Genomic DNA, 17,601 nt, shown 5'->3' with positions numbered 1-17,601 from the left:
AGGTTTGCTGTGTGGCGTCCTGTGCTCTGTAGGATTAGTAGCATACACGGCCTCTACTCACTGGATCCCAGAAGCACCTACAACCCAATTTTGACAATTAAAATAGCCTCCATTGTCAAAATACAAATTACTCCCAGTTGAGAAACACTGTATTTGATGGATGTTTTTTCATATTTTTCATCTTATGATTTTCAGCAATAATCTGAGAGAATTCTCATGTTATGTTCGGGCATTTAGCTCACTGACTGACATTTTGTGCCTATTCTGTTCAGCCCATCTATTGATTTTCTTTAATGGACTTTAGTCTTGAGACCAGTTTTGGGTTCACAGCAAAACGGAACTTAAAAGGGAGTTTTCATATACCCCAGTACCCTACACGGACAACCTCCCCAACTGTTGATATCCCACAAATGTAACATTTCTTGCAATTGATAAACCTACACTGACACATCATTGTCACCCAAAGTCCACAGTTTACATTGAGGGCCATTCTTGGTGTTGTACATTATAGAGGTTTTCACAGCTGTATAATGAGTGACATTTATCCATTATAATAGCATCATTTAAAACAGTTTTACTGAACTAAAAATCCTGTGTTCTGCCTGTTCATCCTTCCCTCAGCCCTGGCACCTCTACTGAGTTTTAAAACATGTTATTTTCATCCAATGTTTTTTCATTGTTCTTGTTTCACAACCGACTTCTAAAAATATAAAATATCTACTTACCTCCTGGTAGATCTCTCCTCTATTAAAGGCAATAGCAGCTTTATTACCTTTTCCCCTTAGGTATGAGTTCTGCTTGTATTGCTAGCTTATTTTCATGAAGACAGCATTCCTCAAAGGTCTGGTTTTTACTGGGTGCTCATCTTTGTAATGAAGACATCCTGTGAGGTCATTTGCTGCGTCTGTTTGGCCAGCCCACTGGATAGTGGTGTTGCTAGTGTGTGTTGCACCGTACTCTGCTTTCAGCGGGAGCAGAGGAAACACAAAATGACCACTCAGCATTTGATCCTCTGTATGAAGGTTTCTCTTCACCTGGGTGTCACCAGACATGTGGAGCTCTGTCTGGTCTCTTACTCCACCGCTACAGTCTGTATTCAGCTGGAAACACAAACCCCTCTAATTGCTGCCTAATTGGTCCAACTCGTGCTTGGGATGAGTCACCTTGTCAGTTGTCCCTGCCCGCTCCAGCTCCCATCCACACAGCCTTCCATACAGATTGAGAGGACACCTGCCCCCTACTTTTCAGTCCCCACCCACCTTTGCAAGTAATCTCATGCCCTTTCATCGCCTGCAGGATTTAGAACCTTCTTCCTCTCTTACTTTCAGTTTCGTCCTTAGCATAAGCATGGTCTGTCTCTAAAACAGTTCGTGGTGCTCTTGTGCCCCTTTTTAGCTCGTCTCAACCTCTAAAAAGGGTTGACTACATTCTCCCCCGCGGTAGATGCCCAGGCTTCCTCTCACGTGCACTTCACACTGTCGTCTATCTATGGACATTCTTCCCGAATTCCCTTTCTTTTCCTCTTTTGGCTATTCTTGCTCCTGTGTGTCTTATTTGTTTCTTAAATGTTGGTGTGTCCTTTGCTATTGTCTGCCTTTGGTAAGAAATGAGCTCAGTTTGCAAGCAAGAATGAAAGGAAATAAAGAATCCAGAAGTGTGGAGACTTGCGGTGCTGGGAACAGCTTCCAGACCCCAACAGATCAAACTGAGGAGGTCTACAAAAAGCCAATTAAAACCAGCTTCTTGGCAAAGCATCCTGAATTCAAATTCTGGCTCCATCACTACCCATGTAACTTGGGCAAGATGCTGAACTTTTCTGTATCTTCGTTTCATATATAAAATGAGGATGGCAGTACCCACCGGCAAGGGTGTTATCACGATTAAATTAGTATAAGAACGGTGCTTAGGACCTGGTGATCATTGCTTGGAACATGCGCCGGGCTCTGCTAACCTTAGAAATTGTTATGCCAAAAAGGCAAGGGATGGTCTGGCTTAATTCAAGAATCTCCGCCCTCTCTTACGAGTTTCACAACGGACGCGTTAAGGCTGGCAGCATACAAGAAAAGTAGGCGTGGCCAAAGCTCACCCAGCAGCCTCCCCGCCGCACTCCTTCATTCCCGGGCAAAGGCACAGCCCTCCGGGCCACCCGTGAGTCCCCGCTTCCTCGCCTCCCTCGGGCCCCACCCTCAGGGCCCCGCTCCTGCCCACGGACATCCTCGCCCCAACCTTTGAGTCCGTCTATCCTGCGCGTCTCTGCTCGGGGTTCCTCATCTCCGGTCTGCAGCCCAGACCCCTCAAGCCCACCCCGTAGTGCAGAGGGTCGGGCCGCACGCAGGGCCCACCGCGCGCTCCGGGCGCGGCCCCGGCTGCGTCCGTGTCCCGAGCCCCGGAGGACCCAACGGTGCCCGCTCTGCCTGCGCCCAGCAGGCACCCGCCTGCCTCGGAGCCTCGGGGCTCCTGGAGGGCTCAGGTGGCGAGCGCAGGAAGGACACCGGCCGAGCCGCGGTGGCTGGGACCCCGGGCCAATCACCAACCAGAGCGCCGCGCGGACTCCGGGCAGCCAGCGAGGGGGCGGGGCCGCCCATGGCCAAGCCCCCTGTGGCGCCCCCGCGACGCCCCCGCTTGGCCACCTGACCGTGCGCAGCCAATTAGCAGCCTGCGGCCCGCCGAAGCGCGGGGATTAGCCGGGAGCACACAACTCAGCCAATCCGGACGCGGCCCGGGCTTTGAGGCCTGACCCCTCTTGAGAGGCCCCGGGGCGGCGCTGTGGGGCACGTCGGACGCCCGGTGGTTGGGGCGGCGCGTGCAGCGGTGGGCCGCAGCCGGGTGCGAAGGGTCGGGATGGAAGCGGCTGGGGCGACGAGCAGGGACGCACTGGGGCGCGCGGCAGGTCCGCCCAGCGGCAATGGAGAGGAGAGCCCGCCTGAGAGGTGCGCGCCCTCCTCCCGGAAGCCCTCCAGGCTCCGCGGGGCGAAGGGTCTGGGAGGCCCGCCGGCGGAGGTGGGGCTTCGGCCGCCGGGGGTTGCTCCCGGGGGCAGAGTCCCGTGCGGGGTGCCGCGCCGGCGGGCTGTGGCGCCGCGAGAGAGCGGGCGGCGGGCGGATGCAGGCGGGGCCCGACACCCGGCGCTCGAGTCCGGGGAGGGAGCGCGCGGGCAGCGTGCCCGAGGCAGAGGAGCGCGGCGGGCGGAGCCGGGAAGGGCCGGCGCACCCCAGACGCTGGGCCCCGGAGGTGTGAGCGGGGTGCCGTGGTCCAGCTGTGGCTTAAGGCGCCCGGCCGTGGTGCGGAGAGCCGGGCGGGTGCGGGACCGGAGCGCGCGGGGAAACGAGTCGGGCGCCTGACAGTGCAGGCGGGAGGCGGTGCGGGCGTGGCGGCGGCCGTGGTGCCAGGGCGGGGCGGACGTGCCCACACACACCCCGGGGCCCGCCGCGCCGCCGCGGGGCGGCAGCTGGGGAGGGAGCGAGGGGGATGCCGCCCCGGCCGTTGGCCCGCGCGCCGCTGGGGCAGGGGGCGAACCGCTGCCCCCGGGGGCGGGGCGGGGCAGTACGCATTTTCCAGCCTGTGGGTCTTCACCCTCCAGCCCTGGAATGTGTTAAGTACCTATTTTCAATCCTGTCTACCCGAATATGAGGGATAGTATGTGTGCCTTATAATTTGGGTCCGGGGCATTTATGTCACTAAACATTCTGCTTTGCTTGGGACAGAGGCAAAGCAGCCAGGAAATGTCCTTTAGGGAGATTGCAAAGGAGATTCTTCACGGGGCCTTTTTATTTTTTAGTTATTAATCTAAGAGTTTAGTTTTCCCATCTAATACTGATCCAACGTTAAGGGAGTAGCCGAGTAACCTGTGAAGTGTGAATCTGAAACTCAAGCCATAAATCAGCCCAAACAGCAGATTGTAAAACTTCCGACACTCCTCGTTTGAGAAATACTTTCCGGAAGTGAGAGCAGAGTCCTGGACGCACGCAGATTTAAGTCACAGCAGGACCAGGACATTCCTAATACAGGAGAGGCCAAGGGTGGCTCTGACCAAATTTCCCAAAGCCTGTACCTGTCAGGTGACTTTGGACAGTTTATAAAGATGCTGCATTAAAGCATTCTTATATGGTTTAAGAAAACTATGTTTTAACAGCCTTGGTTGGTAGTTGTGTTTGAATTTTCATGTGGATCAGTTTAAACACTTTTGTTAATTTAAAAATAGGTAATGTATCAGGCAGGATTACCTACTGTATATATTTATGGGAGTTTCTGCAGGTTCTGATATTGGTTAAAAAAAAAAAAAGATACACAGATACATTTACTTAACGATGGACCTTTCAGGGAATGTGCATTTTCTGTGGCATTTACTTTGTCATCTTATAAATCCAGCCCCTGCTGTGTGCCAGCCGTTGTTCTCAGGGTTGGCCACATGGCTCAGGGAAACTGGCAAAGCGGGAACCATCGTTTTATTACTTCATATTGAGGCAGTCGTCAAGGAACAAGCCCAGTGGGTCAGATGATAAGTGCCAGAGAAGCAGGTGGGAGGGGGACCCGGAGCGCTGGGGAAGGGAGCGGGTGGCTGCAGTTTTATTTAGAGCAGCAGTGAACCTCCCAGGAAGGACAAGCCAGAGCGAAGACTTAAAACGAACGGTGGGGGCAGGGTCATTCTAGGCAAAGAAACCCGAGCCCGGGAGGAGAGGCCCGCCTGCTCCCCACCTAGAAGGCCCGGGGGCGGGGCGGGGTGTAGGGGGAGAGGGGAGGGGAGTGCCCCCAGACCCCCAGCCACCCAGCCATCAAAGAAACTACTGGGAAATGGAGAACTGCTGGTGACGTTAAAGCCTGTGGGAGGTGCGGCTCCCCAGGTGTGCGGGCTTCCCGTCCTGCCCCTCCTGGCAGATGGGTCCTTTGTAGCAGGTAGGCAGTCCAGGCATGGTGGGGCACCTACCTTACCAAGGGGAAGAAGTTTTGAAAATCTAAATGCACAGTCTCCTATCATTTGTAAAGGAAACTTACAAATACTAGATTACTGGAAATGGTATGTACATTTTCCATAAGTAATGAAGATTTTGGACAGTTCCAAGGGCAGTTTGTGGAAGGCTGCAGTTTTTCTGCAGGGAACACCCTGCCCTGGACATCATTTGCTCCTGTTGATGTGCTCAACAAAGTGCGTCTGTGTTTCCATATTCCTTCTCCTTTTCCTTAACAGGCTCCTCTTTGTCTCCCTTCCAGCAGGAAAGTTTATATGGATTATAACGCTACCACCCCTCTGGAGCCAGAAGTTATCCAGGCCATGACCGAGGCCATGTGGGAAGCTTGGGGAAATCCCAGCAGTCCTTACCTGGCAGGTAATTCTCCACAGATGGGAGATAAAAGGCAGAGGCGCCTTAGAGAAATTGTGTGAGATCTTGGTTTTGAGTAGATTCTCTGTTCACTGCAGATCTTGAGCTGTGATGTGCAGTAGGTTTTTTTCTAAGACATCCACATTTGTACCTGAGCCTTGTTCATACCATAATCTTTCATCTTTAATATCCTCTCCTGTCCCCCTTGCCAGATGGAAAAGATGTCTCATTAGCTTAATGAGTTATCGGTAATAACTGTACCTGTTAAAATCCTTTCATGTGTCTGTCTCAGTTGATCCTTACAAAATTTGCAAATAAATCTTTTCAGTCATCAAGATCCCATGTAGTCCTGGCCTTCTTTTTTTTTTTTAATGGAAGTTACTTGTAAATTCTTTTGTTATAATATTCTTGTTTCTCATTTATTCTTGTTTCAATTTAGAGAATTGGAGGTTTGGGAAAATAATTTGCTTCAAATCAGTAGTTATATAGTAGAATTAGGTTTTTCAGATGGTGAGCTAAGGTCCTACCTTTCTTGATGTTTATCAAGGGTGACTAACTGAGATAAGCTATCTTAACTGTGGATCGTGATGAACTAAAATTGCTTTCGGGCAGACTAGTGCCGAGCCCTGGCCTCAGTGATGCGTGTGTGCAGCATCCCGGCTCTCCTGGAATACCCATTTGCTTATGCTTCACAACCTGGTAACTAAGAGCTTTCTCAAAATCAGGTACTAGTCATTCATTAGCTCACTGCTGACTCATTCAGTTCATGTCTTCTGGCTGATCTGGACATCGCCTTGTATCTCATCATTCCTCTTGGACTTTCTGATACATTAACCTTGAGAATGTGGAAAACTGTTAAATGGTAATAAGAAGCATTCAGCATGAAGACGTTGAGGAATGACCCTTAGGGAGCATAAACCTTCTGGGCCCGACAAGCCCGAACCACACCTAAAAAATGCAGTGTGATTCACCACCTGTTGATGCTCCCGGTAGAGATGCAATGAAGGAGAAAGGGGGAGGGGGAGGGAGGAAGGGCAATCACCTTTATGATAGGATGATTTAATTACTTTTACAATATTATTAATTAATATAATGCCCTTGGGGGGAGTTTTTATTTTAAGGAAAATGTCAAGGACGTTTAGAAATGTTTAGATGTTTTAGAAAATGTTGAGGAAGAGATTAGGTACCCAAAATGTTCATCACAGCCTTGGTTATAAGAGTAAAAAGCTGGAAGCAACCTCAGTGTCCATCGGTCTGGGACTGAGGACGTGAAGTATGCAGAAGCCCTGGCGCGGGTTCCGGACCTGCTAGGGCCGTGCTGTGGGCTGGAGCTTTGATCTGGGGGGCAGGTAGCGGTTCACGTGGGGAAGGCGTGCTATGACTCAGGGTGGGCAATGTGCTGGTTTGTTTGTTTTCCCCATCTGCCCTCCAAAGAAAAAGTGTGTGTGGAGCAAGTGTGGGAAAATGTATTGTATAGTTTTGCTGTGAGAGACAGAAACCCCCAAATAACAGGAGCACGAACAGCTTGAAGTTCCTTTTCTCGCCCAGTCTAGGGCCACGTGGTCACACAGCCATTGCCAGGGGGCCCAGGCCCCTCCACCTCATCTGCCCTCACCGTGCACTTACCCTGTGGTCAGGACGGCTGCTCCAGCTCCCATCATGCCAGCAGGCCCGCCCGCGGGAGGGGGAGGGAGAGGGAGGCCTGCGTCCATCACGTGACACTTCTGGAAGTTGCATGTACCACCTTGGCTTATAACGTATTGCTGGACATTGGTCCCGTGGCCCTGGGGGCATGCCAGTCGCAGTGGAAGTTGGGAAATGGGTCTTAATTCTTAAGTAATCTGAGAACTCCTTAATCCAGATGTGGTCTTGATTCAGCTGTGTGCCAGCTGAAACGGCCCCATGGTAGGAAGCATGGCAGAGATGACAGCCGTCAGCCCCAGCCCGGGTGGGATGTCCACCAACACTTCTGCCTAAGTTAGCTTTGTTGGGGGGGGATTGTGGAAGTTTTGACTATTTTCTTTTTGTTTCCTGGTTTTTAATCTTTCTGTAACTGTCATGCATAGAGTAATGAAAACAGAAGTTTACTAAAGCTGCGTTTATGGAGACATCTCTTCAAAGCTTTGTTCTTACTTTGAAGTGATAACAAATATATGCCCTCACGTCACGTCACGTTGTCCTCAGTCACTGCGAGTGCCCTTTGGTGTGGACAATGACAGAGAAGGTGGCATTCAGTTTGTCCCGAGAGTTAGATTTTTGGTGCTTTTGCGTGCACCCCACTTCTGTTAGTGATGACGATGACGTGTAAGGTGGTAGGGACTACAGCTCCAGGTTTTCAGTTGGGGGCACCCACTCGGAGGGGTCAAGTGGCACCCAGTGTCCTCGGGCTGGTCCCTGGGTGAAGCCAAATCCTTTAGCTCTGGGTTCTGGGCTTCTCCTGCCACAACACCTTGCCGTGTCGGTGTGTCCCAAGGCCTGCACAGTAGGTCTGATGCTCTCGGGGCCGCCCCTGCCTCGGGAGGGGGTCATGGCTTAATGAGACTTGGACTCACCTCCAAGGACTAGAGTCCTGCTTGATGACATGTAAAACCAGACCTGCGTGGGTGCTTCAGCTCAGTCACTCACTCAGCATGTGAGCGTGTGGTCACTCTGCCTGGGGACACAGCAGCAGAGACAGTGGGACCTCCATTCTCATGGCGGGGACAGGGCAGAGAGGGGGACAGCCAGTGGACGCATGCACATATGTTACATGAGAAAAGGTCCCTTGGGTAACTGTCGAGCAGCATAGAGGGGCTAGGCGGTGCTGGGGTGGGGGTGGAGGGAGCTCTGCGTTGTGTGGGGTGACCTAGAACTCTGATGCTGCAACATTTGCACAGAAATGAGAAGGGGACATCAGGAGGGCACTGCAGGCAGGGGGTACATGCAGGTGACAGGAGGGGGCTGGGGAGGTTGCGGGTGGGGGACAGTACCATGTATGGCTGGGGAGGCCACCAGGAGACCTGGCTTTCATCTGACTGAGATGGGACATGCCTGGACCGTTCTGAGCAGAGATTCTTAAACATTTTGGTCCCACAACTTCTTTACATTCTTCATACTTAAGGACTCCAGCGAGCTTTTGTTTATATATGCTATGCATACAGATGTTTACCGTATTAGAAATTAAAGCTAACAAACTTTAAATATGTATTTATTAATCATTTAAAGTAGTAATGCATCTATTAAGTGGGAGTTTTTTTGTGAAAAAGAACTATCTTTTCCAAAACAAATTTAGTGTAAAGGATGGCATTGTTGTACATGTTTGAAAAATCTCTTTATTGTCTGGCTAAATGAAGACAGTAGAGTCCCCAAACCTGCCTCTGTATCCGGTCTGTTGCCTTATTCACATCCTGCAGCCCCTCTAAGTCCTCACTGTATTCACTGTAAATGAAGCAATGAAGTCTTCACATTATTATGAACACAGTTTTGACTTTGTGGATTCCCTGAAAGCACCTTGGGTACCCCCGGGCTCCCCAGAGTAGCAGCTGATTCAACCTCTGCTGGCTCAGCCCCTCCTGTGTGCCGCGCACTGTTCTAGACAAGGGATGAAGCACAGGGCATGGAGGCTTACTGTGGCCGCTGTGTGGGCAGCGGACCACGGTGGGGCCGGTGGAGGTGGGGCCTGCCGGGAGAAAAGTCTGGCGCCCCTTTGGCACCCCTCCTCCACCATCCCATACAGCCACTGACGTGTTTTGTCACTGTGGATTGATGGGCATTTTCTGTATTTTTATAAACATTTTCTGGAATCTTACAGGGTGTTTCATCTGGCTTCTCTCAGTCAACATAGTTGTTTTGAGATTTATCCACGTTGTCAGGTGTATTGTTCATGTCTTTTAACTGCTGGGTAAGGTACTGCTGTGTGTTTGTCACCATCTGCTGGTGCACGTGTTAGCCGTTTCCGGGTCTTGCTTATTACAAATAGCCGTGCCGTGAATATTCACATGCAAGTCATAGGCGTTTTTCTTTTCTCTCAGTAAATAGCATTTACCATAAATACCCAGGAGCAGAATGGCTGGGTCATAAGCATGTTTGCTTTCTGAGAAACCGCTGTCCTCTCTGCAAAGTGGGTGGACTGTTTTCTGTCCCCAGTGGCAGGTTTCTCCATAGCCTCCCCAACACTCAGAGCTTCAGTCTCATTTGGCCCTTTCCCACAGGTGTGTAGCAGTGATGAGGTGGCCCCAGGAGGCCTTACTTAGGTCTCCAAGACTCATGGCTAGGTGGGAAAAGGGAAATTTTTTGCAAAGCAATATGAAACCCATTTTCTAAAGGAAAAGAGAAAAAACCCTGTCAAACCCTTCTGTAAGACTGTAAGTGCCCGGGAGAAGGTTAGGAGGGCCGCCCACTGCACTGGCCCCAGCCATGGCCCTGGGAGGCGAGTGGGAAAATGAGCCGAGAAGGAGCTGCTGTTGCAGTGGGCCTCAGAGGGGGCTTCGCCACAGGGTCGTTCAGGGAGCATGGGTGGGTGACGGGCGAACAGGGCTCGGGCGGCATCCCAAGAGGAGCTGACGGTGTGAGCCAGACAGTGGTTCTGCCACGTTCCGTTGACATTTATTACAGCCTTTGTATGTATCACTCACTGAACCACTGGGTTTTCCAAACACCGTAGACCTTTACTGTTAGAGTCAGAATCTATACCACACTCTTAAGGAGTATACAGATTACTTTGTATATTGTTTTTATCACATGTTTACATTTCTATTTTTTATGTATGCTTTATAATATATATATTTTAGTAGTGCCTGTTCACTTTTTTTTTTTACAAATAGTACTGAATAGTCAAAAAGGTCTGGAGACTGAGAAGGGTCATTGGAGTGTTTAGGGTTCCCGTCCTAGAGCCCTTCCTTCTCGGCCACATGCACTTTGGTTCCTGGTTTCCTACTAGCCAGTGAAGCTGGATGGTAGCTGGGACGCGTAGTCCCTATTTGGAGGCAAAGACACCTCGAGGCAGCAACCTCCCCCCGTGTTAGGGGCCCTGCGATGTGAGCTATGGCATTGGACTTCGTGTTGAGGAGTCATGAGTTCTAGTCTTGCTTATTTTTGTTGTTTTGCAGTGTGATCTTAAGCAAACTATCCCATCCTTTTCTTCTCCTGTCTTGATGAATGGGAAGCAAGGCAGATGGCCACAGCTTCCCCTCTCCTAAGGCCTCCGGTAAGAAGGAAACCACGTGTCAGGGAATTTTACGGCTCGTGGGTACCCTCCCATGTTTGTGTCCGCCTCCTGCTCAGTTACTTAAATGCCAGCAGTTGCCACTGGTTTCCTACTATCTTGCGGCTGCCCCTCCACCAAGTTATTTCTAGGGGGTGGCACGCTGTGTTCACACAGCCGGGACACACTTCGTCTTAGAAGTACCCGCTCGGATCACTTGCTCCTTCTGTCTCGTCATTCTTGTGAACACATGGTGACTGGACTCTCTGAACATGCTAATGAATGTCCCTTTTTGGTCCTCAAGGTAGGAAGGCCAGGGGTCTCATCCAAGCAGCTCGGGAAAACCTCGCGAAGATGATCGGTGGGGAACCTCAGGACATAATCTTCACTTCTGGGGGCACTGAGGTAAAGTTTCTAAACAGTCCCACATTCTTTTAGCTGTAAGTTATAGAAAATAAAAGGTGGTTCCCTCCCGGTATTACTTTTTAAAAAAGAAAGAGTAATGCTTGATCTTGCTTTTGGCAAATTAGGTTGATATAATTAGCCAGTATTTGTCCTATAGATAAATTCCAGGTGACTCACAGGATAGTTGTAGTTTGATGTGTAAACCAGTTTGCTTTGCACTGTTATTTCAACAAGAAGCATTTCCCCTTCATGTTGCCCTGGAATCATTTCTCTGAATCCCTGCTAAATTGTTTGCCTTACTAAGAATTTGAGGTTTGACTCATTCCAAAGTGCTTACTTTTAAATCGATAAAAGATACTCAGTGAAGGTGTCCAGGCCTCTGTGCCATCAGTAATCCTCACCGTGTCTTTTCCCTGCCAGAAAGCTGGTGGTGTGACCATCCACAAAGAAAACCTGAAGGATTATTAGAGCTAATAAGAAAATTTAGCCAAGTTACTAGATACAAAAACCAACTGTATTTCTACATACCAGCAACAAATGGATATTTACCAGAGCACCAAAAAAATTAGGAAATAAATCTAGTAAAAAAGAATTTGTAAGACTCCCCACCCCTCCCAACCAGGAAAATGGTAGAAATATTACTGAGAGCCTTCAAAGAAGTTCTAAATAAATAAATGGAGCAATGTACCATGTTCACAGTTTGGAGGACTCAATATTATAAACACGTCAGTTCTTTCCAAATTCATCTGTAAATTCAATAAAACTTTGATCAAAATTCATCACTTTTGGGGGGAAATCTCACAAACTAGATGGAAATACAAAAAGCCAAGAATAGTCAAGACCAGAAGATTAAGGACACAGTAAAACCACTCACCCTACCGGATATCAAGCCTTATATACACTCTGTGAAGCAAGGCGTTTGGTCTCAGGGCGAGACAGACGGTGGCCTAGGAACTGCTGTGCATGCGCAGGTGCTTGTCATGGGGCTACATGGCCTCGTGTCCTGTTTGCTCAGGACAGCCCGCAGTACACCTGCCCTGACATAATTCAGCGGTGCCCTCTCCTTAAATATTTCTGGCTCAGAGGACAGAGTGCATGATCATGTGTATGAGGGGTGACGTAGGGGCAGGAAGGAAGCGTGCTCTCAGAAAACGGTGCTGGGACAACTGGACATTCACAGAGGACAAGGAAACTGGTATCTCCGCTGCACAACATACACGAGCAGAGCTCCAGGCATGAAGACACCCAATCATGGAAAGTGACATTTATACAGCTTTTAGGTGATGAGTTAATATCTTTGTGATATTTAAGATGATGGGTTTCTTAAATATAATACAGAAAGCAGAACCGTAAAGAAAAAGGTTGATAAATTCTCTCGCCACAACCAGACAGACTCGTTCCCAGAGAACAGCGTGAAGGGACAGAGGGTAGACGGTGGGGAAGGCACTTGCACCGTGACCGAGCAAACACTAGCATTCGAAACGTGAAGGCTGATGGCCCAGTGGGAACAGGGCGAGACCTGTGAATGAGCACCTCGCAAAGTGGGCGCCGAGGGTTTCCACATGTGAGAAGACAGCCTCGCAAACAACGGGGGTGAAGAGCGCTGCTGCGCCCATCGAGTGGTGGGGATCCGGGCGTGGGTGCCGACGGGGGGTGAGCAGGGAGCGCCTGGCGGAGTGGACAGGACGCCCGTGTGCACTCGGGACAGGTGAGGATGGCTCCTAGCAGCATTGCTGGTGACAGCCAGAAACTGGGAGTCGCCCAGGCGTCCCTCACATTAGTGTGGGCAGCGTTACACTGTGGGTGCCAGCCTGCAGTGGGTACCACAGCTGCCCATGCCAGACCCTGGAGCTCAAGGCAGCCCCTCGAGCATAGGTTGAGTCTGGCTGAAGAAGGGCCCGGGAGCCTCTGCCAGGCCCTGGGCACCATGACCGCCACTGCAGGACCAGACTCTCGGCATCACCAGGAGCTGCCTCAGCTCTGCTGCCCAGTGGGGCCATTGTGGCCCAGGAGCAGACAGCCCACTTCTGGGTGTGACCTGCTGGTCCCCACAGGCCGCTGTGCCTCCTGTGCTGCTGGGAGCGCAGCCCCTGTGAGGGTTGGGTGGCAAACAGCGTGGACCCCTGTGTCCCTCCAGCCACTGCCTACAGATGGGGACAGCATGGAGACAGTGACCTAGGTTGTGCAGCCCCCAGGGTCCCCTTACAGGGGATTGCAGGCCAGTCTGGCCGTGAGGAGCCTGGAAGGAACCTCTCTCCTGGACAGAAAGGCTGTGGGGCAGCGATGCTTCCTGTGAGGCTGTGACCTGGGCATTATGAAGAGGCGTCAGCCTTCTGCAGAAGCACCCCGAGCCGCGTGTCCAGGCCAGCTCCTCACTGCTGCCTACCTGGAGGCGTCTCAGGCCCGGTGAGCCCTGGTGACACGGCCTCGGTTCTCCACCAGGCAGGGCGGGCCAAGTGCTCTGAGCTCTGTGGCAGCACGAGGGTCTCAGTCCAGTGCATGTGGCCCTCCCCTCACTGTACGGCACCTTCAGGTGCTCAAGTGGACTGATTTTCACCTAATGCTGTTCAGTCCCACTGATATGAAGGCCAGAAAGCTGAAGGAAGCGGTATGGCTTTAGGGACGCCGCACAGGACAGGGAAGCATAAAGGAAGGAGGAAGTGATCACATAACAATTAGGGCGGCAGGTGGCTCTGGGGGGGGCAGGGTGTCCCCCCACAGGGTGCACAGGGGACTCGGTCTTGCCCCAGGTGGCAGTTACTCAGGAATTCACTGTTACACTTTTTCATTACACTTATGTTTTACACACTTCTGTATGTATATTATACTTAAAAATAAGAGAAATGGTTTTTGGGGTTTCTTTGTAAGCCTTCCTCCACACCCAGCCCCTCAGTTATCTACTTCCTCTCCCTACAGGAAACCAGTATTCTCAGTTTCTTTCCTGCCCTCCGGAGATAGTCTGCATAAAAGGCAAATAAATATGTAGATTTATATTCTTTCTCCATTTTATCTTTTCAAGGATTTTTTGCACCTATACATTTTGCAAATGTGCATGTGTCTCCTTCCTTTTTGTACAAATTGTAGGATACAATATATAACATCTTTTAAACCTAACAAGTATATCTGAGATCTTCTGACATCAGCATGTAGAGCTTTTACGTGTGCTTGGTGTCCAGTGAACTGTGTTGTGTAACTTACTTAACAAGTGCCCCACTGAAGACATTGAACGGCTTTCCAAGACTGGCTGTTTCCAGAAGCGCTGCACTTCAGGAATAGGCCGCACATACATCTTTCCTTCTGTGCCAGGTCAGGTAACAGACCTGCTGGTGGAAGGGCTGTGACGGACCTGCCAGGTGGGCCTTGGTAGAGGTGCTGCCAGCCTGTCCTCTCGGAGCAATGGGTGCCTGGGGGAAATGATCTCTTTTAATGGATTCGTAAAGTTTAAGAATTCATCATGTCGCTTAACAACGAAACAGGCATAATTGACCAGAAATGAACTCTGACCCCAGATCTTCATAGTTAAACCTTTTAGAAGGTACAGCTCAGGAACGTGAATTTCTCTGAGACCATTTTCCTTTTCATGTGTTAGCCGCAAAGCAAAATGCAAGTGAGAGAGATGGCTGCTCGTAACTCTCCCCTGGGGCACGTCCTGGGAATGATGTTTCTGCTGTGTTTCTGCTCTGTCTCTGCAGGCAAATAATTTAGTGATCCATTCTGCGGTGAAACATTTCCACGAAACCCACTCCCTGAAGGGAGATGCGGCTGAGCGTCACAGCCCGGCGGCGGGGGCCGCACCTCACTTCATCACCTGCACCGTGGAGCACGACTCCGTCCGGCTGCCCCTGGAGCACCTGGTGGAAGAACACGTCGCCGGTGAGTGGCCAGCCTGGCTGAGCTCCAGCGGGGGTGCCCCACTGGCCGTGGCTGATTACGGCAGGGCTGTGTGGTGACTCCCCCACCCCTTTGCAGCCCTTGGGTGCAAAGGACTCATGGGGGTCAGTACTTGCCGCATATTTTCCCATAGGAAGAAAATGGACAGTCAGTGTGTAGAACCAGTCGTCTGTATTGCTGAGTAATGTTTCAGACTTATATGTAATAAATACATACATATTTAAATAGTGTGCCTATAAATAATAAACAGTGCTTTTCATTACTTGATTTTAATAATTAAATCTTGGCTTCCACCTCCTCTATGTGAAGAAAAAGATGAAATAGACGTCAACTTCAGGAGGTAAAGACAAGGATAAATGCCTCTCCGGCTGCATGACTGTCCCACCGGAGAGGAGGGAGGGCCCTGCCATGGGGACAGGGTGCTGGCCAGCAGCTGCCAGGCCTGAGGGGCACATGAGCGCAGTGCCAGGAACCACAGGAGCAGGGACCAGGGCGGCCCTTTGCCCTCTCTTCCGGTAGGGGGTCTCAAGCCACATGTGCTGGCCGCTTACTTTTGAAATCCTAAGAGCCTCATGTTTCCTCAGACAGCCAGGGCTTTCTGTCCTTTAGACAAGAAAGTGATTTTCTTCTCAGCATTTAGCCTCCCTGTCTAATCTGCCTGAAATCCTGGAGGTGAATCAGGGAAGGCATTTTTATCTTAAAGATAAAGGGCTATCAAGGAACTGCTCCAATTGACTATTTTCCTGCTTGACTACTAGAAAAGGTTTTCTCTTACGCCCTACCTGAACGCACCACTGTAACTAAATAAAGTCAGGTCTAACTTCTTATTTAAACTGTAGTTCCTTTCAATCCCTGGTGCCTTTTTTCTGTGTTGTACACAGGGAAGGGCAACTTAGTATACAGGGTTACTAGTTAGTTGCATTTTGCCTCCTTTAAAATTGCATAAATGTTAACACTCGCTAATAGAAATAATTTAAACATTACAGAAGAAGGTATAAAGCACAAAGTAAAGATTCTTCTCTGCCAACAGGCGACCCGAACCACTCTGCTTTCAGAGTTTTCCTTGAAGTTGCATTATTATTTGAATTGCTTCCAGTGTAATACTTAATAATTACAAACACAATCTCCAGTTCTTGCTTTATCAGCTCAAGTGTTGAATCGCCAGTATAAAATGAGGCCTGGACTTGACCGTCTCACACCCCATCACCTCCACACCTCCCAGTCGTTTCTGTATGTATCAGCTTTATGGGGATGCAATCCCTGCATGATACAGTTCGCCCATTTAAAGTGACAGTTCAGCAGTTCTTAGCATATTCACGAAGGTGTACAACCATCACCATGACCAACTCCAGAACATTTCATCACCCTGAAAAGAAACTTCATATCATTAACTGTAAATCTCTTTTCCTCAAGCCCAGGGAACCAGGGATCTATCTACCTTCTGCCTCTAGAGAATTTCCCTATTCTGGACTTTTCATATGAATGGAATCATAATTGTGGACTTTTGTAAATGGCTTCTTTCACTTTGTGGGATGCTTTCAAGGCTCATCCTTGTAACCTTGTTGTACCATGTATCAGTACTGCCTGCCTTTTTATGGATGAATAATACTCCATTTGTGTAAATGCATTCATCAGTTGATGAACGTTTGGCATTATGAATAATGCCATTAGGAGCATTTGTGTTTGAGTTTTTGTATGGACATGTTCTCATTTCTCTTGGGTTTATACCTAGGGGTGTTATAGCTCGGTCATAAGGTAACTCTCTGCTTAACCTTTTGAGATAACTCTGTGTTTAACCCGAAGCTTTATATTCTGCACAATTTACATTTCCCAGCAGTGCATGAGGGTCCAAATTCTCCATATCCTCACCAACATTAGTTATTGCCTGTATTCTTTATTATAGCCATCCTGGGGGTGCGAGGTGGTTTCTCACTGTGGTTTTAATTTGCATCTCCTCGATGGCAAACGTCATTGAGCATCTTTTCACGTCCTTCATAAGAAGACCGCCTTCCCTTGGCCCCCCTTTGAGTCCTGAGAGGAGGCGTGAGCTCTGCCCTTCTCTCCTCTGCCCCTCCCCTGGCCTCCCATCCCTCTCTTGGGCATACCTTGCTCTTTCTCAGACACTGCCAGTGCCGCTGCCACCCTCTTGCTGCATGTGAGGGGGGAGGATGCTCGGACGTGGGAACCCAGTCCGCACCCACCTGAGCAGTCAGCTCCCACTCTGCCCTGTGCACCATGCACCCTGAACCCAGGTGGTCCCTGCATCCCTGTACCCTTCTTATGGAGTATGTTTTCTCCTGTTAACATTCTGAGTGGTTTTTCCTGTTACTGTGAATCTGATATTATTGTCTTTCCATATCATGGGGTTTCCTCAAAATTCCTTGTCCACAGGTGAAACCCCTTGTTTAGAAATGCAGCTGTTCTCTCATCTCAGTGGGACCTTGAGGGAAAGTAGGTGTGTATGTCCCCCACCATTTTAAACCAAAGCCTCAGTTTAGTCACTACCACTTATTTTCCATCTGCAGTAGAAAGACTGTAAGAGCCTGCCACATAGTAGCGCTTAACAAATGTTGGCTCAGTGTTAGGTGCTTGGCGCAGTGGAATGCTGTCAGGAGCTCACAGCCCCTCCAGTGGGGGCCCTCGGCAGCAGTGGGGAGCCCGTGCACGGGAGAACCCCACCACCTGCTGCTGCATGAGGGAAACGTTCAGGCCGATTACTTCCAGGCAGGGTGATAATGGGTGGCTTATATTCCTTCTTCATAGTTTTCTGAACTTTTAGAATAAATGCTTTTTTTAATGGTGGAGAA

The 17,601-nt window shown here is 49.9% G+C and overlaps 1 protein-coding gene across 5 annotated transcripts in view; it reads left to right on the top strand.

Annotated features, from left to right (window-relative positions):
• Positions 1-2,711: 2,711 nt before the first annotated feature.
• SCLY (selenocysteine lyase) overlaps positions 2,712-17,601 on the top strand; it is a 29,853-nt gene continuing 14,963 nt past the window's right edge. For 2 of the 5 annotated variants that reach the window (XM_017644113.3, XM_037009641.2), the window contains exons 1-4: positions 2,712-2,930; positions 5,207-5,322; positions 10,803-10,903; positions 14,596-14,776. In XM_017644113.3, coding sequence (XP_017499602.3) covers positions 2,842-2,930; positions 5,207-5,322; positions 10,803-10,903; positions 14,596-14,776 — 487 coding nt within the window. In that variant the 5' untranslated portion in view covers positions 2,712-2,841. Of the gene's footprint in view, positions 2,931-5,183; positions 5,323-10,403; positions 10,502-10,802; positions 10,904-14,595; positions 14,777-17,601 lie in introns of all 5 variants that reach the window. The other 3 variants (XM_073217892.1, XM_017644114.3, XM_073217891.1) reach the window with 3 other exon arrangements.

The sequence above is a fragment of the Manis javanica genome, chromosome 12 (genome assembly GCF_040802235.1).
Source record: "Manis javanica isolate MJ-LG chromosome 12, MJ_LKY, whole genome shotgun sequence".
In the NCBI taxonomy this organism is placed as follows: Eukaryota; Metazoa; Chordata; class Mammalia; order Pholidota; family Manidae; genus Manis; species Manis javanica.
This window is presented reverse-complemented; position numbering and strand designations above follow the sequence as displayed.